We start from the raw sequence: 22,731 nt of genomic DNA on the forward strand, positions 1-22,731 counted from the left end.
GTAACATAAAAAAGAAGATTATAGGCCAATCTCCCTCCTGAACAGACATAAAATCCTAAATAAAACATTAGCAAACAATATGACTCAGCAACTCTCTGGTGATTTAGTCACTGTGTCGTGTCCAACTCTTAAGACTCCATGGACTGTAGTCTGCCAGGCTCCTCTACCCATATATTCTCTAGGCAAGAATACTGGGATGAGTTGCCATTTCCTTCTCCAGGGGATCTTCCCAGTCCAGGAACTGAACCCACGTCTCCTGATTTGCAGGCAGATTCCTTACACTGAGTCACGAGGGAATCCCTTGGCTTCCGTGAAAATGAACTAAAGAAACTTCTGTGCATAGTGAAAGGAGAAATATGCAGGAATGTTCATAATAGTAAAAATCTGGAAAGAAACAAATGTCCAATGGAAGAATTTGTGTTACAGTCATAAATGGTAAGTAGTAATAAAAATGAATAAATCACAACTACATTCATCAGCACAGCTGAAACTAAAAAACAAGAAAACTCGAATAAAAACGGCAAGTCAAAAGATATATGCCATTTGATTCATTTATAGAGTTTAAAACACAGACAAAAGTAAATGTGTGATAAAACTACACAGACAAGCAAGAGACGAAATTAATAGATGATTTAGGACAGTAGTGACCTTTGAAGAGGAGCCCATAGAGGTGTGAAGAGGCAGGCAGAAATGACCCAAGGCACTGGTACAGACAGTGTTATCTTAAGCAGGGTGGGAGACTCACTGACGACTGATTTATCACAGTACGTGATGAGTACATTTGTATACATCTGTACTAGAGTCCACAAGAAATGGAAGAAAAATGTTATTTATTCATTTACATTCACACACACACATTTATGTAACTTGCAATGCTTGAAAAATCCTCATTCCCTTAATTTTGGCCACCTTAATATGTTTCATTTCGTTCTAAAACAGCAAATCAAAATATTTTATGACCATATATAGAGAAAAGGATAGAAAAGTAAAAATATTAAGCTTAAATAAGCAACTGTGTACCTATTAAGACATAATGCTATATTCAGAAGTTCACCTGGGTCATTGCTGATCATACTACTGCTAGGACAGTCTTGCAAACAATTTTTTAATACACTTATTTCTTTTTGTAATGGTATGAAAATGAAAGGATATAATGGTGGTTCAAGGATTTAAGATATATACACACTGAAATTCTTCCTAAAAGCTTAACAAAAACGATTAATAATGAAAGGAAGGAGAAGAGGTGAGAAAGAAAATATAGACCTTTAAGGATAAAGCATTTTATACTTTTGTGTATAGTTCTCACTGGTGATTTCCTCTTTGTTTTTGTAACTTCTAATCCACAGAGAAAACAGACTGAATCCAGGACAGATTAAGTCTTAAATAGATAAAGCTTAAAATAACAGCACTACCTCACTGCCCTGCGAGAAGGCTTTTAAAGATCAAACAGCTTTTATTTTTTCAATTTTTAAAAATAATTATTTTTAAATTGTATTTATTTGGTCATGCCAAACAGCATGCACGATCTTACATCCCCACCAGGGATGGAGCCTGCACCCCTTGCAGTGGAAGCAGAGTCTTAACCACTCAATTGCCAGGAAAGTCCCTCAAACAGCTTTTAAATTTAAAAGATTTATATTAAATCATGAAGGTAAGTGCCACAGAATAGGTAAGGGGAAACCAGAGTTTCACTTAGGCACTAACTAGAATAACAATAACAATAATGATGATAGTAAGAAGAATAATAAACTAATATATAATCTAACTTTTACAAATGTATCACACTGAAAAGTTAAGCTCTATAAGGGCAGGGATTTTTGTCTGTTTTGTTTACTGTAACATTTCTAGTACTTAGAAAAAACAGGCACTAAAACACTGTTAAATAGATAATGTTTATAATTTTTAATGCTAAATATCAGTTCATAATTTGTAAGCATAACTAAATATGTATACTTATAAATTCAATGAGACACTTCAAAAGAAGTCCAACTTTGAAAGCACAACTCCGTGTAAAACTTTGCAACCCTCAGTTAAATAAACTTATGGAAACTCTGGGCAGTTGCATCACAAAGCATGATGGATGGATGCCATCTCTAACTGCAGACAGAGCTACAAGGAGGTGTGGACACCTGAATCTTTACACTGCCATGAGCCAGTATTTGATTTCTATTAGGTCCTATTTTATTTTACTTCAGAATTCAAGAGTCTTCTGCTTAAGAAAACGCTTACTACTCCGTAATTAACTCAGTCCAATCTGCCTTTAAAGATCAGAGCCAGGCTCCCCTGACTTCCCTATACTGTTTCCCAGACCCTGTCACACTCATCTACTCAGTGGTCTCCACAGACTCGCGGTAATTACCATCTTTACCAATCTCTTTACTCCAGTACATACTTTGTACTCTGTCTACAACCTGGGCAGGCTTCTCCAAAATCTTCACATATTTAAATCTATCAAACTTTAGAGGACTAGCTTAAATGGCATCTTTATTTTTTAGGGGGGAGGGGGAGAGTTTTTCAGATAGAACCAATGTTATCTTCTTTCAAAATTCCTAATATTTTCTTTAGAAAACATAAAAAATACCCCTTATTCACCTTAGAGAGCCAAGTGTATTTCAGAATTTGAAATATTTAGGGATGTTAGAAAAATAATGAGCAAATATTAAATTACACCCCCCAGAAAACCCTGAGGCAGCATCCTGTAATTAAACACATCAGTATTTCTGCGACGAAATATACAAATGTTCACAAAGAGAAATAAAAACTTTAATAACCTCATGTCAATTCTGAACAGATTTTTTTCTTTTGCCAAATGAGATTTTGAAAATTCAAAAAAAAAAAAACCAAACAAACCTAAACTTTGGCTTTTCAAATCTTACAGAGATTTGGGAATGACAGATAAAAGGACCTGTGGACAGGCATGCTCAGTTGCTCAGTCGTGTCCAGCTTTTTACAAGCCCATGGACTGTAGCCTGCCAGGTTCCTCCTGTCCATGGAATTCTCCAGGCAAGAATACTGGAGTGGATTACCACTTCCTATCCCAGGGGATCTTCCTGACTCAGGGTTTGAATCTGCATCTCTTACATCTCCTGCACTGGCAGGTGGATTCTTTACCACCGGCACCAGCTGAGAAGCCCCGAAGATTCTGAACTAGTATTTATTTTCTAGAACATATAATTTATTTTATGTTAGCTATCCATGCTCATTTATACATTTATACACCATAAGCTCCACGAGGATCTTTGAGTCATCCTAGCAATCAGCGTTAACTTAACTTAGTGCATTAAACAAATATTCAAATTTATATAAAGAAATTATTTCTACAGCAAATTAAAAAAGAAACTGAAGCAAATATGAGAAAGTTTTAAGACTTGATAAACCTGGGTGTTGAATTTTCATTAAATTAATAGCCTCTATGCTGCTGCTGCTGCTGCTAAGTCACTTCAGTTGTGTCCGACTGTGCGACCCCATAGACAGCAGCCCACCAGGCTCCCCCGTCCCTGGGATTCTCCAGGCAAGAACACTGGAGTGGGTTGCCATTTCCTTCTCCAATGCATGAAAGTGAAAAGTGAAAGTGAATTCGCTCAGTCGCTCAGTCGTGTCCGACTCTTGGCGACCCCATGGACTGCAGCCCACCAGGCTCCTCTGTCCATGGGATTTTCCAGGCAAGAGTACTGGAGTGGGGTGCCATTGCCTTTTCCAATAGCCTCTATAACGGAGCTTACAATGCTTTATGGTTTAATTTTCTTCAAATTCTAGAAAACTGTTTTTATCTTTTCTTACCTATTTCAAAAATAGAAAAATCTGAAAAGCTAGTATCTAGCAAAAAGCAATAGCACTCTAGCCAGTACAGTTTGCTGAGACTTACGGTCCAAAAGACATATTAAGTTCAATTATTTCTAAGTATTTAAGTTCACATAGAACTTACTAGACACCATATTTTGCTTCCTTGTTCTTTCATTGTAGTAGATTTTTATTTCAAATTGTTAGTATCTATTTATTAGTAGCAATGCCTTCCCTGGTGGCTCAGATGGTAAAGAAATGGTCTGTAATGGGAGAGACTTGGGTTCAATCCCTGGGTCGGGAAGATGGAGAAGGATGGCAGCTCACTCCAGTACTCTTGCCTGGAGAATTCTATGGACAGAGGAACCTGGTGGGCTACAGTCCATGCAATCATAAAGAGCTGAACACAACTGAGGGACTAACGCTTTCTTTCAAGGCCATAAAAAAATTGATCAACATGCAGTGTAAAAAGTGAAAGTCCTTGATTAAAACAAGTCAAGACTAATGTGCATTTAAAACATTACATACTACATTTGTTAAAAAAAAAAGGGGGGGGGGCAGGGGGCCCAGTGGTTAAGAATTGACCTGCCAACGCAAGGGACATGAGTTCAATCCCTGGCTCCAGGAGCTAAGATTCCACGTGCCACAGGGCCACTAAGTCCGTGCGCCACAACTGCTAAGCCGCACGTCCTGGGGCCTGTGCTCTCACCACAGTGAGAAGCCCGGCACCGCAACTGGAGTAGCATCTGCTTACTGCATCCAGAGAAAGCCCATGAGCAGCAACACTGCTAAAAATAAGTAAAACAGATAAAAGAAATTCATGTTTTAAAAAAAGGATCTATTTTGAAAAATAGTAACTTAATGATACTAGCAAATCTCTTTCAGATGTTAAGGTAACAATAAAACAGTCTACTTAGAAGAATAAGCTACAGAAGAGAATTATAAAATTTCACAACTAGGAGGATCTCCCAGTCCAACACTCCGTATGTAAGTGGGTCAAAGTGACTTTCAATCTCCCAGACTAAACATCACAGAGCCAGAACTAAAACAGGCATTCTGGTATCAGATGCAGTTCTTCATTCCTTATTCATTTACCATTATGCCAGATATTCAAGTATTTCTAATTAAAATTTTTGCTTTAGTATGATTTTCAATTTATATAAATAGCTGAAATATCTCCAGCCACTAGGTATATTTATATTCGATTTATATTCGATTATATATCTACTGTTCTCAAAAATTTTCTCTATATGTTTACGTTAAGCAGTATACAATAATTCTAATATTTTTAACCATTAAAAAAGTACATATATTTACAAGACAGCTGACAGACATAGCAGAAACAACACCAAAACTTGGAAGGACAGGACTCTAACCGCTAGGTTAATACTTTCCCTATATATTTTCACAGGCAGATTTTGAAGATGAAGTAAGAGAAAATGTCAAAGTGGTCTGAGATGATCAAAAGTTCTTGATGTGCACAAGATGTCTGTTACTAGATGAGGCCACAGGACTTTTAAACATAAAATCTGAGGGAGCTCGTCTTAGAAAAAGTGGTAAGAAAACAGTATATGATTATTTAATATTTAAGCTCTTCTTACAAACTTTAAACTGGTAAGCATGTAAGATTAGAGATACTGTGGATAGAGATTATACTTTTAATGTATAGATTTTATAAATTATAGAACACAAAAACTGCCAAGCCAGCAAAGTGGCTTGCTCTTAGAAATAATATAAAACCAAGGTGGTATGTCTTTTATTTACAACATTATTAAATCAATTACGTAGAAACAATTTCAGCTCAAAAAAGTATACTGAATTATTATATAGAATTATGTCATACCAGGACAACTAGAAACAGGTGTTCCCATATTAATGAGGCAAAGTGCACAGCGAGGAAGGGGTTTTCGACAGCCAGGGCAACTTGTGACTTTAGATTTCGTTGGTGAGCCACTGACACCATACTGACTGAAACCTCGGCCCTGATGGGGAACAGTGGAACAGCTGTAGGAGATAGACTTTCCACAAAAATTGCAACTCACAAACACCTAGAAAACAAATGAAAGGAGAAATAAATAAAATGCAAACTTCATGAATAAAATTTAAAATAACTAAAGTTTGATCCTAACAAATTATTTTTCAATAATTTTCAAAATTGTATTGTATACTGTAAGTTATCTGCTAAGCTGGTTAGTTCTAAGACTTCTACTTAGCAGTTACTTTATTTGAATACTTCTTCTTGTTACTTTGTTTAGTTATATTCTTCCTAACATCACTGATAGGTACAGAAAAACTCAAAAGCATTAGATTCCAAAATTTAGGAATAACAAAGACTAAATAAGAGTTCACGCTGGGACATTACAAAATATCCTAATATGACTTTTGATACAAATTTCAAAGATACAATATTCTGAACAAAATTTTCTTGTAAAGAAAATACTCATTTCCTAAGATAAAAAGGAGTTAGGGAGCCTATAACAGTAAATAGCTAAAACTTAGAAATAATAGCAATATAAACTATTCACTTTACCTTTATATTAAACTCCTAGACTCTCAAACACTTAATGATACAGAGTAGTAACAAATATCATGTAACACTATTTTACTAATATTCAGGTTGTTTTAATACAAACAGAAATTTGTCAATTTTCTAAAACAGGAAAATAGCACCATCCAGTGCTCACATCGAGGATATACCTGACTGTTAATGAGATTTAATGCCTGGAATCAGATACAGTGATCTCATGTCAAGTGTTTTATGTAATAATTGATCTCATGCTGCTTTAAGTCAAAGTACAGTTGATCTACAATCCTGTATAATTTTAAGTGCACAGCAAAGTTAATTCAGTTTTAGAGTCTTTTCAAGAGTCTTTTAGGTTGTAACAAGACAGTGTGCTATACAGTAAATTCTTGTTTATTTTAAATAGTGCTTATTTCATGTTTTTTAAACTACTGCTTGAAAAAATAAATTTCTATGTGTAATTAGACATATAGATATGTATGTATGTACCATTAAACAAATCCTGCCTTATTACATACAATAGTGCAGAAAACCACAATACCCAAGTGCAAAGTGTAAGAACATACAGTAGTTAAAATTTGAAAGGTCTTGGAATAGACTAGAAAGCCTCACTCAGACAGTCTTAGGACTGAGTTAGGTTTGCCTAAGATCCTCTAGGTCTGCTGTGGTTTGTTCTGTGTTAGATTAAAGTGCAAGACACTGAGAGGACTGTGAGAAAGTGTAGGACCAAAAAAACATGAAAACTAAAGACAAAGTATAGTCTAAGACATCAGTGGGAAGTCAACATGAGCAAAGAAAGAGTTTATTAATAGCAATTTATTAAATTGAATCCTCAATTTACCCTATATAACATGCTGTAAACACTTCTTTTTTTTGGCTGGGCTATTAGGTACATGTTACAATTTGACTCTCTCCAAAACAGTACACTTACCTGTGCTAAAGGCTTAGAACTGGGATCCAACTTACTCCTGTGAATATCAAATTCAGCTCGTTTGTGCCAAAACCTCCAGGCATCTAACAAATTTCTATAATTCTCAATCCAGTACTGAACTCTTTCATCTTTAAGAACATCTAAAGGAGAACCCTAAAAAGAAAACATGAATTATTTCAGTTTTTAAAATTTTCCTGGCTAAGCCTGAAGATTCTAGGCAACATGTGAGTGTGAGTCACAAGCGAAGAAACAGGCCACCTTTTTGCCAAAAGCCGGCTCCTAATGAGGATACAGATAAAACAGTTGATGGAAGCTCCATTAATTTAAACTGGCTTCTACCAATGACATACATATGCACTGTGTACTATTATGCCTGGCCAGGGAAGTGTAATTCTCTCTTACTTAAGTTTAAAGACCTAAGAGCAATCAATTCACCTCCCTGGTTGAATGCAGTAAAATCAAAAAATGATGCAAATATTTTTTTCTCCCAACAATTAAAACTTCTAGGTTGACAAAATATATTTACTCATTCCAAATACACACCAAAACTGCTCAATCACATTTAAAATAATACTGAGCTTGGTGCTTCCAATCTAGCACTGCACTGTGAATTCAGATGCCATTTTAGTATACCTATCTATCTGAAAATTAAAACTGCTTATTCTCTGCCTGGCCTTCAACTAAAACATGTATTTATTTCCTTAAAAGTAAAAAAAAAAAAAAAGGCAAGAAAGAACCCAAAACTGAACAAAAAATACTTAGTTCTTTGACCCCTAAGCCATGGTGAAAAGGAATACTTTCTTTCCCTTAAATTTACTTTAGATTCCTTCTCATTAACAACTTCAATTTCCTGCCAGACTTTTCTGAAAGCTGTATTTTCTCTGGCAGCTGTGACATTCCACATTTCACCTACGCTTGCTTTGAGTTTTCATATATTGCTTTTAGCTCTGTTCAGGATACCATCCTTATCTTCACATGAACAAAGCAGAAAAAGCCTCTATCCTCAATGATCCAATGGGCGTTAATCTGAAGCCAAGGTTTTCCAGTTTTGGGGCCACAGAGAAAATGAAATGTCAGAGAGCAGTTCGCATTCATCTTATGGAAAAAAGAAACCTGTAACAGCTAATAAAGACAATCTACCTTTAGACAACTCATCAAGACAGAAGAAGCACATCTCTCACCTAGTAATTAAGTATTAATTTCAATTACCAGAGTTAAATTTAGCTAAAAGAACACATGAAAAATAGCTGACAATTTCACTTTTTAAAAAAGTAAACATCTACTGTACTCCTAATTATGACCAACCAGCCAGAAGTAACAGAGAAGGCAATGGCACCCCACTCCAGTACTCTTGCCTGGAAAATCCCATGGTCGGAGGAGCCTGGTGGGCTGCAGTCCATGAGGTTGCTGAGAGTCGGACATGAGTGAGCAACTTCACTTTGACTTTTCACTTTCATGCATTGGAGAAGGAAATGGCAAGCCACTCCAGTATTCTTGCCTGGAGAATCCCAGGGACGGGGGAGCCTGGTGGGCTGCCGTTATATGGGGTCTCACAGAGTCAGACATGACTGAAGCGACTTAGCAGCAGCAACCAGAACTAAATCCCTGATTTAAAAAGAAGACTCACAGAAAAATCAGAAATTTTCCTATCCCACTCTTCCCTTCTGTGGGACTAAGGATAAACTAAGAAAGAATCTGGTCAATTCATATTTAGTAAGTCTTCTCTAGAACCATTTCAATAAAAGTTAAAATCAAATTCTGAAAATGTGTGCAGAGAAAACAGTTCAGAGGTTAGGTCTGATCAAATCAGAAGGACTTAGGAAATATTATGGGCTTCCCACAGTAGTAAAATTTAAGACCAAAGTGATCACTAAGTAACCAAACTTCCAAAAGCATTAACCAATGTACTTCAGCAGGAAAGAAACCAGATTTCTACAATGGACTGCAAGCAATGTCCAGTACTGAACAATAAAAAAACACTAGACATATTAGAAACAGGTAAATCATGGTTCAAAGTAAAGGAAAAAGAAAGTTAATAGAACTAAACCTTAAACAGCCCTTATGTTAGAGTAAGCAAAGACCTCAATGCAACTATTAGACATGTATTCAGACTTAGAAGAAATAGGGTTTTAATTATAAACGGACAGGGAACTGAGCTGAAAAATGTAAACAACAACAACAAAAAATTGAGACTCTAGAACTAAAAAGTACAATAACTGAAATTAAGTATTCCCTGGAAAAACTAACATCAGATAGAAGGTGAAAGAATAGCTGATTAACACATCAATAGAATTTATCCAGTTTGATGAAGCGGGACAAATGAAAGGAAAATGAACACAGCTTCAGATGCCCACTGGACAAAATCAAAAAAGGTTTAATACATGTGCAGTAATAGTCCAAGAAAGGGGAGAGAATAAGACTGAGGTAAAAAAAGAAATACTTAAAAGAAATAATGCCTGAAAACTTCCTAACTCTGATGAAAAACATTGACTTGCAGATCCAAACGCCTGAGTGAATCACAGGCAGGATGAGAGAACCACAACTAGGCTCAAGGTTTAAACTGCTAAGAATCAAAAAGAAAATCCTGAAAGCAGCCCAGGAGAAACAAAGACAATAATACCTGATTTCTCATCAGAAAAAATGGAGGCCAGAAGACTGTGAAACCACATCTTTAAAGTGTTGAAAGAAAATGAATAAAACAGATATTTTCAATTAAAATTAAGCTATGAGAATCTGTCACCAGCAACTCTGAACTATAAGAAATGCTAAAGAAAAAGGCCAAAGGGAAATGACAAGAGATGAAATCTGAGTCTAATGTAAGGACAGCAAAAAAAACATGGCCAATAAACAAATATAAAAGCCCGTATTTTCATTCTTCATATAATTTACATAAAAGACAACCAACTATTAAGAGCAAAAATACTAAACTATAAGTTGGAGTTTATAATGTATGTAGAAACAAAATATACGACAATAGGAAAAAGGAGGGAGATTTGTAAATGGAATTACACTGTGATAACATTTTTGAAACATGAAATACGAAGCAAAAAGCAGAAAATGTCAGGTGTGAGGAGAAAGGGTGAAGTAGGAAGCATGATGTACCACGTGTGAAATGTAAACTGCTGCTGCTGCCAAGTCGCTTCAGTCGTGTCCGACTCTGTGCGACCCCATAGACGGCAGCCCACCAGGCCCCCCCGTCCCTGGGATTCTCCAGGCAAGAACACTGGAGTGGGTTGCCATTTCCTTCTCCAATGCAGGAAAGTGAAAAGTGAAAGTGAAGTAACTCAGTCGTGTCCGACTCTTAGTGACCCGACTCTTAGCGACCCCACGGACTGCAGCCTACCAGGCTCCTCTATCCATGGGATTTTCCAGGCAAGAGTACTGGAGTGGGGCACCATTGCCTTCTCCAAATTGTAAACTATGAGGAGTTAAATTGTTGACTGATGAGTTAAGGATGCATATTGTTAGACCTGGAGCAACTACTTAAAAGAAGAAGACAATGAAAAGGAATATAACTAAAAAGTCAACATATGAAATAAAGTAAAATACTAAAATACTCAATTAGCCCAAAAGAAGGCAGGAAAGGAACACAAAAACAAAACAGAAAACAAACAGCAAGATGGTACTAAATCTTGACCATATAAATATAAATGGAGGAAACGTCTCAATTAAAAGGCAGCTGATTATCAGACTAGATTTTTTAAAAGCAAGATCCAATTATACACTGCATTTTAAATATATTTTATAAACCTTGTTAAGAGATTACCAACCACTTGTATTTCATAGCCATATATCTATACCATGATTTAATAGATGTAAACTCATTCTGGTAACAAAACAACGGTACCTTATGCTATAGAAGGACAGTAGCCTGACACGTTATGGTAAGTTTACTTTGTGGTTTGTGGGCCAGTATTTACATTTGTTCCTAAGAAGGTAGGGTCGGGGGAGGAGGCATTTTACTTTGTTTACTCAGTATGCAGCATGCTACTATAGTGCATAAAAGGATAAGAACAGGAAAGAGAACACCAGGAAAGGGTAAGATCTGCTGGAGAGCTAAGGAAATCTCAGGAAAATGCTCTAAAATGTCACCAGTTTTCCAACAAAAGCAAAGTTATAGGGAATCTTCTCCAGGAATCCATTTTTAATCAGTGGGCAGTAAAAACTGAGAGAAAAACAGATGAATGGTTACTCCGAGTCATGCTCATTTAGTAAATGAGGAAATGAGAGAATAAAAGGGAATAATGAGAACTGAGAGCTGAGTGTAAGTTGCCTTCTGTACTTCAAGAAAGAGGTACTGCAATTCAGATCAGGGAAAGGCAATCTCTTTGTAGACAGTGTTGTTCTGTCAACAATCAGAAAAATCAGAGAGAGGTTTTTCTGCTTCATTTGAACTCTGCATAAACTTAAGACCGACACTTCCCAAAGGGCAAGGAAAACTGGCTAACCCAATGCAGGAGGCTTCAGTTCAGTTCAGTTCAGCTCAGTCGCTCAGTGTCTGACTCTCTGCGACCCCATGAATTGCAGCACGCCAGGGCTTAGGGACAATAAAATAAGGCAGAAGTCTTTTGTAGATCAAGTGATTAAAGTTAAATGTCTCCTAAAGATCCTAAGTAAGCAAACGAGCATATCCGCTCCGTAAGGGAAGGAAAGAGAAAGCTAAGCCATTTTTTCCTCCTTAATAAACTGCCGCCGCCACACCGCACTAACCTGTAGCATGCAGTAACTTGCTGTTTGGACGTCTCCAGTTCTGTCGACATAACTCTCCATTAAGTCCACTCCATCTTTAGTGAGGCCTGTAAGCAGTATTCCCTCCAAATTTCCAGCCTCTTTCATTTCATTGGTCAACTTTTCGATGTACCTATTTAACTGAAAAATTCAAAGTGATTTTTCTAAAGCAATCCACTTCACTATTGGTATTTTCTGCTTCATAAATTCTACATTTGGAACAATTTTACTCTTAATGGAAAACATTTTAAAACAAAAGCCCTTGTAAAAACCTAGATATGTGATCTCTAAGTGTGCATCTATTATAATTACAATACAGCATCCATGATCATTTAAAATATTTTTTTAAAAAGGAAAGGTATTTACTATGTTCTGTTAATTGTTCTATAGAAGATCCACAGACAATTTACTGTTTTAAATTTAAAGAAAACTGTCCTTATTATTGAGCTTCCCCGGTGGCACTAGTGGTAAAGAATCTGCCTGCCAATACAGAAAGAAGACTCGGGTTGGATCACTGGGTCAAGAAGATCCCCTGGAGGAGGAAATGGCACCTCACTCCAGTACTCTTGCCAGGAGAACCCCATGGACAGAGGAGCCTGGCGGGCTGCAGTCCATGGGGTTGCTAAGCGTTGGAAATGACTGAGCATCTGAGCAACAATAGTCATTATTATGCAAAATTCTTGATGGCTATAAGGATGTAACAGTCATGGAATCTGAACTGGAAGAGAACTTCAAGATTATCAACAACAAACATTTCTTATATGTAGGATGGATAAACAAGAAGGTCCTATTGTATACCGCAGAAAACTATATTCAATATCCTGTGATAAACTATAATGGGAAAGAATATGAAAAAGAATGTATATAAGCATAACTGAGTCACCTTGCTGCACAGCAGAAGTTAACACAACACTGTAAAACAACTGTACTGCAATAAAATTAAAGCAAAAAAAAAAACCTTGAAAATCTCTTTTGGGATTTTGATCCAATAAAGCTCATGAGTCCTTTATCTTATCCTAAACAAACAAACAAAAAAAAACAGTTCTTATAAGGTCTTCCCTGACTTTGTGCTGCATGCATGCTCAGTCTCTTACTTGTGTCGAACTCTTTGCAACCCCATGACTTCACCCTACCCCAAACTCCAGCCAAGACTGCTTTATGTTCCCCTAGCACTGTCTCACTATTGTACTTAGCACACTGTATTACTAGCTAGTTATGTACATTTCTCTCTCACTATCTACATAGTATATTCATTTGAAAGTATTAGCTGCTAAGTCCTGTCTGACTCTGCAACCACATGGACTTTGGCCCGCCAGGCTGCTCTGTCCACGGGTTTTTCAGGCAAGAATACTGGAGTGGGTTGCCAACCCTCACATACTACTGTTTATTGTATTAGAAATGAAGAAATTCTTTAATGTAGCATTACCAAGAGATGTTAAACTAAAAAGTTTAACAGCTTTACCTACTAACTACTTTGACTCATCATGGCAGAAACAAACTATTAACTCAGACTCCTTTTTTTTAATTGAAGTATAGTTGGTTTATACTGGTTTTAGTTTCAGTCATGAATCACTTTGCTGTTTTATATCTACATATATGAATCACTTTGCTGTACCTAAAATATATATACATATAGACAACATTCTTTTTCAGATTATTTTCCCTTACAGATATTACAAGACATTAAGTATAGTTTCCTGTGCTAAACAGTAGATTCTTGTTAAGTAAGCATTCTTAAATAAATACATTTAGGTATGATACATGTTTATGTCTCAATCTAAAAGAAATTACCTCACTTTTTAGAAGAATTTTTATATAAACCTCATAGACACATATTTACACATAAAGATTAGTTTTTAAGCCACTGACAGTAAGTGGTAATCAATTTAAATATCAAATTAAATTAGTTGTTACCTGACTATCACTAAGGAATTTACAAGCAAATGCCACTCTGTCACGTACAGCAACCTTGTTTTCATACTGAAAAAAGAGAAGAAGCAAGGAGTTACTTTCAGGTGTTGTGAGTTTTAAATTTTTGCAGACTAGATATTTTGTACCTAATATACAACTTGATTTTCAAATGTATTAATAAGTTACTGTGTGTATACTGGCAGAGCCATGAACTGCCTAAGATGCCTTTCTTAATGTAATGCTCAGAAAACTCAGTGCTAAGGTTATTCATACAAAGTAAAGATGTACCTCCTAAACTGACCAATTTACTTAAAAAACACTGAAACTAGTTCAGTCTTATATAACTTTAACATAAAACAAAAACAATGGTGTACAGTTTATCAAATTTAAGATACCAATAATCCTTTCATCATTGAAATTTATTCAGGAGAAACTGAGGAAACCTTTCCTTGGCTTCTAAGTTAATCACCAAGTTTAGGAAATCTGTGACTTATCAGTAAATATACTAACACAGGATTTAGAAATATCAATACATGTTTCTCAACTCAAAGTTTTAAAACATACTCTAATAAGTAAACAGACACACTTTTGTGGCTATAGTAAAATACTGTCATATAGGTAGGTGGCTTATAAAAATAAGAGGCGTTACAATACATTCTTAAGTTTTTGTATACTTATCAATATTGTAAAATACTATTTTGAAAAGTGTTTACCATAAATGTAGAAGGTACAATTAATTCTGTGATAAGTAAAAATACAGTTTAAGGGTGGATAAAAGATCCTGTTTCTATTGAAGGCAGTCCATGAAGTACGGTTTTCCTCCTTTAAACATAGGTTCATTTCAGTTGATACCTTGGTTGTGTTTTCTCAATTATAAAATATGGTTCTGCCCTAAAGAGGAGACAAACTAGACAGACAAATATTTGGTATAAACTAGATTTAACTCTTGAACTATGTTGCATGTGTTACTATTTTTGATCTGGAGAGAGTTATAAATATTATGTGTCCCATTTTACAGATGAAAAAACTAACACCTCGAAAAGTTAACTGACTAGCTTAGGTAACTGACAGCAAGGACTCAGGCCTATGTCTTCTGATTTCCCAATTCAAAACCATTCACGAGATTACTGTAACTTATAATTTTTTAAAAAAAGAACAATGATAATTATTACTTACATATAAAGTTTAATTAGGTACACTCTTGACACAGTTTGGAAATATAAACTTTCTACTCAAGATATGATATCCCTTATTTAGGTGTAAGAAAAGAGGGTATTTTTAATAAATCACTTAATTGGAAACACAGAAGTTTAATAATTAGACAATATATTTCTCTATCAATTTAAACTCTAAACAATCCACTTCTTTTTCTAGTCTTCATTATCTTCTACTACTTCCTAAAAGTATTTTATTTTCTCAAGATGCAACGTTTAAAGTCTTCTATTTAACAAAAAGAGTAGTAAATAGTAAAAACAAGGCAAAAAAACCCCAACGTGCTCTTGGATATTAATATGAAGTAGTTAAAAAAGTTCAATAGTAATTTGCTAAAAGTAAACAAAACACATAAACTAAATAATTGTCGAACGGAACACCAACATTTATTAACATATTCATTAAGATATCTCAATAAAATACATGTTTTTAGAAATTCTTATGACTTGACATTTAAATCAATCATCAATGTGTATTTTTAAAAGTGCTAAAAAAAAAAAAAAAAAATAGAAATACGTTTCACATTTGGCAGCTCTTCTCAGTGCTAGAAAGAAGCCCAACAAACGCCAATAAAGCTGTGGTGACAAGGTGAAGCTTAAAACCCAATAATAAAACTGATGAACACCACTCACTCCTTTCTTTCTTCTCCCACTTTGTGATAAAGCACCTATTTAGTGATGTGGTCATAAGGGTTAAAGCAGGAGAGAGAGGAAAGAAAAAATAGCAGTGAAAAGACCAAATAGTGAAAAAATGAAAATAAAATAGTCCACTATAAGTAGTGTGATCATTTATCTTCCAAACTGGAACACGTCTGCATGTCTGCAAAGGACAAACACTCAGACAAGATACTTGGACATCCTGATCATCAGTGATTGTGCACTGATTCACTTAACTAAAAAAAGAAAAAAAAAAAGAAAAAACAGTATATGCACATTTAAAAGATTATATTTCAATATAAAATATATGTAACTGGAGTTGTAGAGTGCCAGAGCTCAGTTCCTCAGCTAAAGTATAAAATCTTAATCCTTCTATGTCTCTAAATTTTATTATTAAAACCACTAAAAAAATCAAGTTCAGTTTGCTATCAACAAACTCCAAATTTTTAAGATACCTTGCTTTAAATAATATAAATGCATCAAAATAGAATGTTACTTTATGCAAGTGACATTTGCAAATTTTAACAAAATTGTATTAAAAACTCCTATCTTAAAAGAAGAGTCTCACGAAACAGAAATCAGCTTAGCTTACCAATACTCCGTCGTAAGATCCTGCTTCACTTGTCAGAAATGCAAACATGATGCACAGATATGGGTTGTTTAACTGTAATCGTAAAGTGCTGCACATTTCCCTCCAAAGGGAGTTCTTCTCATCCGTATAACCCGATAAAGCCATTGCTACCACATTAAGATTCAGATCACCTGTGTATTAAAAAGAACTAGCTGATCAAAGTAATTACAAGCTTAATGTTCCTTCTTCGAGTTCTTCAATCATAAAACAAATAAAGATCAGAGGGTGACTTTTAGCCCTCGGGAAAATAAACCCATTAGAATAAGGGTTCTGACACATGCTCGTTAATCTGGCAAGAATCACAAGGAAAATCTTCCACTATTATAAAATTTCTACCCATATTGCAAACCTTGGGCAGGACAAGCGTATCTTTTAATTCTTGAATTCTCATTCCAGGCAGATTCCTATACAGCATGTTACTGCTTAAGGACCTAAATGCAAAAAAGTAGCAACACACTGCCAACTTCATCAACAAGGTTATTTACGTAGAGATGTTTCAAAGTGTTGACAGTAGGTATTATTGTATCTCAGCACTACAATTTGCAAAATCATCTTGTTTTCCTATTTCTGCATATATAATACCCATGCTTATGTGTGTGTGTTATCAGCAAAGTGCTAAAAGTCAGTATTTCAGCATTCTTATTATAGTATTATACTTTTAATTTTTCTCTGGCAAAATTAACTACCAGAATGACCACAGAATTGTATTTAGACATACTCGCAACAAAGTATTTGTTACCAATTTAAACATTGTTCTCAGTAGTTCATATGGGCTGCTGATGAGCGGCTAGGCTGGCAGTGAGTCCTATGGCTGCCTAGCCATCTAACCTAAGTTTAGCTTCAAAAGAGAAAATTAAATTCACTATTAACTTTTACTCTTAAGCGTTTTCTATGTTTATTATAGCAACTTTATTATGTTTCTTAATTCTAATCATTTACTTCTTTTCCAAATAAAACAACATTTTCCACTGTATGTTCTTAATAGCCTGCTCCTCATTTCTAGAAACATTTTCCCCAAGTTATCTTGTGCCTGCTTCCTGTACTACCATCAGCACAACAAAGGAGTATCCTCTTTGAATTCTGGTTAGAACAATCCATCTCCAAATGGAAAGGACTATTTGATTCAGTGAAATTTTTTCTCCAGTCCTCAACAAGGTTATTCAAATCACTGAAGATACTTTTCCTCTACTGTTAAGATAGGTGTTTAACACCAAATTTTCCAGGTACAGATGACAAAAATTATCATGCTCTCAGGTCATAGTAAAATTATAATTAGAAATGGGTTTAAATATCAATTCTTTCTTCCATTACCACATATCTTCTACTGCACTCTCCAACAGGGCAGATTTATGTCAGACTAAAAGTGAAGGAAAACAGGCCAATCTGGGCAAAACATTAGCTTTTTCAACTTTTAGACTATATGCAAAATTAACATATTATAGCTAATTTCAAGTGTTTTTCCTATGGTAAAACAGAACTGTAATAGTTTTTAAATGGACCACCAAATATTCTGAATACTCATACACAATTTGGCAAGGTGTATTAAAAATCGGTGTATTGAAATGAAATAGTCCCAATAAGAAAGACAACTGAATTCTTGGATTAAGATTCATTTCTCTGACTTTTCTCTGAGAAAATGTCAGAGTGAAAATTTTATCACACTTACTTTTGTTTCTTCTTTTAAAAAAATATATTAAATGGCTATGATGTTCAAATAAGCAGACCCAAGCAGAAACACTTTTGCAGATCAAAGTATGATTTTTATAAGAATCTATATTTGTCTAACTAAAAGTGTCATTCAGTTTCCTAAAAGTCAACCAAAAACCATAACAAAGAGTAAAGTATAAACTAAAATGCACTTAAATGTTTGCCATAAAAATGCTTGCAAACTAAAGTAGTTCTAGTCTCAAAGAAAAAATATCTTTAAATGTATGTGAACTACTGGGTTGGTCAAAATATATGTGAACATTGTATGGTTATGCTGTTTCTATCTATGAGCTTTCTGGCCAACTTATTATCTTTAAAGAAAAAACACTGAAATAACATTTGTGTATTCTTTGTAATATTACAAAGACAATTAAGACATTTTCTTTGTAATCAAAGTGATGGGCTAACATTTGCTTTTATAGATACAGTTCTGTGCTAATTTCTCTTTCAAAAAAATTTACCAAAAATATTGATTAGAGTTTTAAAAATCATCAGCATTTTTTCTTTCACAGATTCAGTGAATGGCATGTATCTTAGTATATAACCCTATACCTTTTCCTGAAGATGCTCCTTCATTCAGGATCTGGATGGCGCGCCGAATATCCAGGTTGAACAATGCCACAGCAGCTGCTCTCTCCCATTCGCCTTCTTGTACAAGGGAGTTCAAAAATGGGCCCACATCCACATCCGTCCCTTTCTTTATCCACCCACAAAGCTGTAAAGCTAGGATTCTCTCTTCATTTAAATTCTGAATATCACTTTGCTTATCCAGCCCACTCCAATTATGTCTGCTGCTTTCCACCATTCCTAAAAAAAAGAAACACCTTTAAATGTTTATCTTTTAAACATATTTGGCAAAGAAGTCAGTTTTACACAGAAGTATTTCAACATTAGATTGTAAACATTCAACTTCTCAGCCACAATATTATGACAGACAGCATAAAGATAAAGCATGCCACAAACAAAACATACTTTACACGTTGCTAAGTACAATAGCTTCCTGAGCTACCAGAGAGAGCTACAGGAGTAAGAGTCAACGCTCTGAGGGCTACGCTGAGTCACTGTTTCAGAGAAGCCTCCCTGGTCACCTCATCTAAAGCGGGGTGCCACTTGTTATTATCTAACTGACCACTGGTCCCTCCACTTCCTTTACACTAACATATGCTCTCATATTTATTTTTCAGCCTTAGCACTTCTCCTACTAGAACATAAGTTCCAAAAGGGCAGGCATCTTGTCTTTTATTTGAAAGGTATTCTCAGTGGCCGAGAACCAACACTCAGACTCTCCCCCTCCTTCTGTCGCTCCATGAATATATACATCCATAGGAAAAAGCGAGATAAAAACATCAAAGTACTTTGAAAGTACTGCTAAGTCGCTTCAGTCGTGTCCGACTCTGTGCGACCCCATGGACGGCAGCCCACCAGCCTCCCCCGTCCCTGGTATTCTCCAGGCAAGAACGCTGGAGTGGGTTGCCATTTCCTTCTCCAATGCATGAACGTGGAAAGTGAAAGTGAAGTCGCTCAGTCGTGTCCGACTCTTCTCGACCCCACGGACTGCAGCCTACCAGGCTCCTCCGTCCATGGGATTTTCCAGGCAAGAGTACTGGAGTGGGGTGCCATCGCCTTCTCCTACTGGAAATTTGCCAATTCAGATCAAGGAGTTAGAGACTTCTGAGAAAAGGTTTTAAGAGAATATCTGTCCATCAGAAAGAAGTGTGCTGCTCTACTTGCAACCACGAGGGAAGCTGGTGAAGACAAAGTCTCTTATAGTTTGCAAAAGTGAAATTTTAAGAATTCTGAGAAAACTGTGAATAATTAAATAAGGTTAATAAAACATGTTAAAAATTAAAGAAGACTTTTTTCAGAACAACAAATTTCAATTGTTTGGACACTATGTAGTCACTGCATTTCAGGTAGAACAAGCTGCAGATGTACCATAAGGTATTTAACTTTCATATCTCCTGTGTAAGTGTTGGATTCAGTGCTAATGATATTATCTCCTGATTAAAAAATACAACTTTAAACAGGTGAACAAAAACCAATTTACTTTTCAGACAACTCCTCTCAGTTTAATAATACTCTTGCTTCTTAAGAGTTTTTTATTTTCCAGAAACAGTGTCATGGAATAGAGACCAACATGTATGAATCCAAAGTATTCACTGCTAGGAGGTGGAAAAGTATTCTGTAAATGCATGGATACTCTGTCATATTATTTTGGCTACTGAAAGACATTCCCACTGCTTAACAACTATGCTACAGGTAATTAAGGTTATCAAGTAAGTAATGTGATATTGTGGCTTTTAAGTACATAGTCATATCATGATTTTAATATGCATGAATTTTTAAATCTATGATTAATTAAAATCAATTTATACACACCGCATGTGTATTAAGTTGCTTCAGTGGTATCTGACTCTTTGCGACCCTATGGACTGTAGCCCGCCAGGTTCCTTAGTCCATGGGGATTCTCCCGGCAAGAACACTGAAGAGGATTGCCATGCCCTCCCCTCCAGGGGATCTTTCCAATCCAGGGATCGAACCTGCATCTCTTATGTCTCCTGTACTGGCAGATGGGTTCTTTACCACTAGCATCACCTGGTAAAGTGACAAGATTGTATTCCCAAAATTTGAGATTGCCCATATATAAGGCACCCCACTCCAGTACTCTTGCTTGGAAAATCCCATGGATGGAGAAGCCTGTTAGGCTGCAGTCCATGGGGTCGCTAAGAGTCAGGCACAACTGAGTGACTTCACTCACTTTTCACTTTCATGCATTGGAGAAGGAAATGGCAACCCACTCCAGTGTTTTTGCCTGGAGAATCCCAGAGATGGGGGAGCCTGGTGGGCTGCCGTCTATGGGGTCGCACAGAGTCGGACACGACTGAAGTGACAGCATAGAATAGCATATATAAATAATAAAATCATCATTTTATGATGGCTGTGAGGGAAATAAGTGAACCAGGTTCACTTAAACATTAAAAACATTAAAATTTTTGTTTCAAATACTACATCAGGCAATCAAATACTATTTGTAGATATAAAATTTTGCATTTTTACATTTATATAATAAAAGAGCAATAAAATAATCCAATGTTTATAAGAGCACTTTGTTCTCAAAAATCTAAATCCCAGATATTCTGCCCCTTCAAGGAATTCCTCTTAATAGGCTTGCTTTCTAGATCAGTTTGCCTTTCAAGTATGAAAAATATTTTCATCATGTTGGATGGAAAGCTGACCAACATTATGTCATTTTCTGCCATCTTAAAAGGAAGGAATTATACCTACTGACAACACTATTACCCTGCTCCAGAAGTTGTACAAGGCCTTCCCTCAGAGCACGCGTTCTCCTCCTGACAGAATTCTACACTTGATCCATCCTGTAAACTTGCCTCTGTTTCTTTGCTTCCGTATCTCCAGTGGTCCACACCTCCAAGATTTTACCCACTCTCATCATGGACATACTCCACACGATTCCTTCTCCAAAAGAGCCACTCTCTACCCACAACCTCACAGCCTCCCAGCTCACAACCCCAACCTCACAATCACCCTTTGACCACTCGTATTTACTTGTCAGTGCTCTGTCACCTTCCTCCCTCTCCAGCTTAGATCCCAGGACCAACAATGGATCAACCTCTTGCCAGGACCCTTAATTCCCTCGCTCCACCGTCCGTTATTCTTTCTTCTGGAAAAACAACAATGCCCCACGGTCTTCCCATTTCTCAAGACAACTCTCTCCTCTCCTCTATTTCCACAACCTCCCTGCTCTTCTCAACAAGCAAGCCTACTATGTTGAGAAAATAGGAGCCATCGGGTGGAAAACACATCAGCTTCTGATCACTGAACATTAAACAACCTGCATAAACACCTGGGCTCCCGAGGCAGCACAGTGGTAAAGAACCCGTCTGCCAATGCAGGAGACGAAAGAGATGTGGGCTTGATCCTTGGGCTGGAAGACCCCCTGGAGTAGGAAATGGCAACCCACTTCAATATTGTGGCATGGAGAATTCCATGGGCAAAGGACTGGTGAGTTACAGGCCAAGGGGTCACAAAGAATAGGATGCACCTGAGCACGTACATACCTTTCCCTCTGCCTGCTACGGAGTAGGTGTGCACTCTCCTGTCTAAAGCCAATCTTTGACCTATGTATTGGTTCCCGTTCCTAGGAATTTTGCTCTTCATGCTCTTTATTCTGCATCTTCCAATTGCTTTGTATGAGTTTCTTCTCATCAGCATTTGAACATGCCTAAATCAATTCCATGCTAAAAACAAAACACAAAAGCTCCCCATGATCCCAAATTCGCCTGCTGCTATCACTGTATATCTTCTTATCCTCCTTCATATAATCAAATTTCTTTGAAGAATTAATTAAAATGGATGACCTCCTTTTTTCAACCTACATTTATCCGTTGGACATCACTATCTAGCTATCTCAAATTTATCCCCCAATAAACTCTTTTCTTGCTCTCAAACACATTCTTCCTGTGCTATTCCTATCTAATTAACTGCTATTAGTATTATCACAGTTGCCTTAGCATGCTTTCATTTTTCCTTCCTCTCCATCTTCTTCATCCAATCAATCAAATTTGTCCCCCTCTCTCATCTACCCACGTTTCTCTAGCTCTTCTGCCACTAACTTCGGTAAGAATTCCATCAT

The 22,731-nt window shown here is 36.2% G+C and overlaps 1 protein-coding gene across 5 annotated transcripts in view; it reads right to left on the minus strand.

Annotated features, from left to right (window-relative positions):
• The window catches only part of MIOS (missing oocyte, meiosis regulator, homolog (Drosophila)), a 36,939-nt gene that overhangs the window by 2,944 nt on the left and 11,264 nt on the right, over positions 1–22,731 (minus strand). For all 5 annotated transcript variants that reach the window (XM_010839726.1, XM_010839724.1, XM_010839728.1 and 2 more), the window contains exons 5-10: positions 18,630–18,884; positions 16,332–16,501; positions 13,875–13,940; positions 11,943–12,101; positions 7,233–7,385; positions 5,624–5,828 (exon numbers count right to left, since the gene is read on the minus strand). In XM_010839726.1, the coding sequence (XP_010838028.1) occupies positions 5,624–5,828; positions 7,233–7,385; positions 11,943–12,101; positions 13,875–13,940; positions 16,332–16,501; positions 18,630–18,884 (1,008 nt within the window). The remainder of the gene's footprint in view (positions 1–5,623; positions 5,829–7,232; positions 7,386–11,942; positions 12,102–13,874; positions 13,941–16,331; positions 16,502–18,629; positions 18,885–22,731) is intronic.

The sequence above is a fragment of the Bison bison genome, unplaced genomic scaffold (assembly GCF_000754665.1).
Source record: "Bison bison bison isolate TAMUID 2011002044 unplaced genomic scaffold, Bison_UMD1.0 scf7180017864134, whole genome shotgun sequence".
Lineage (NCBI taxonomy): Eukaryota > Metazoa > Chordata > Mammalia > Artiodactyla > Bovidae > Bison > Bison bison.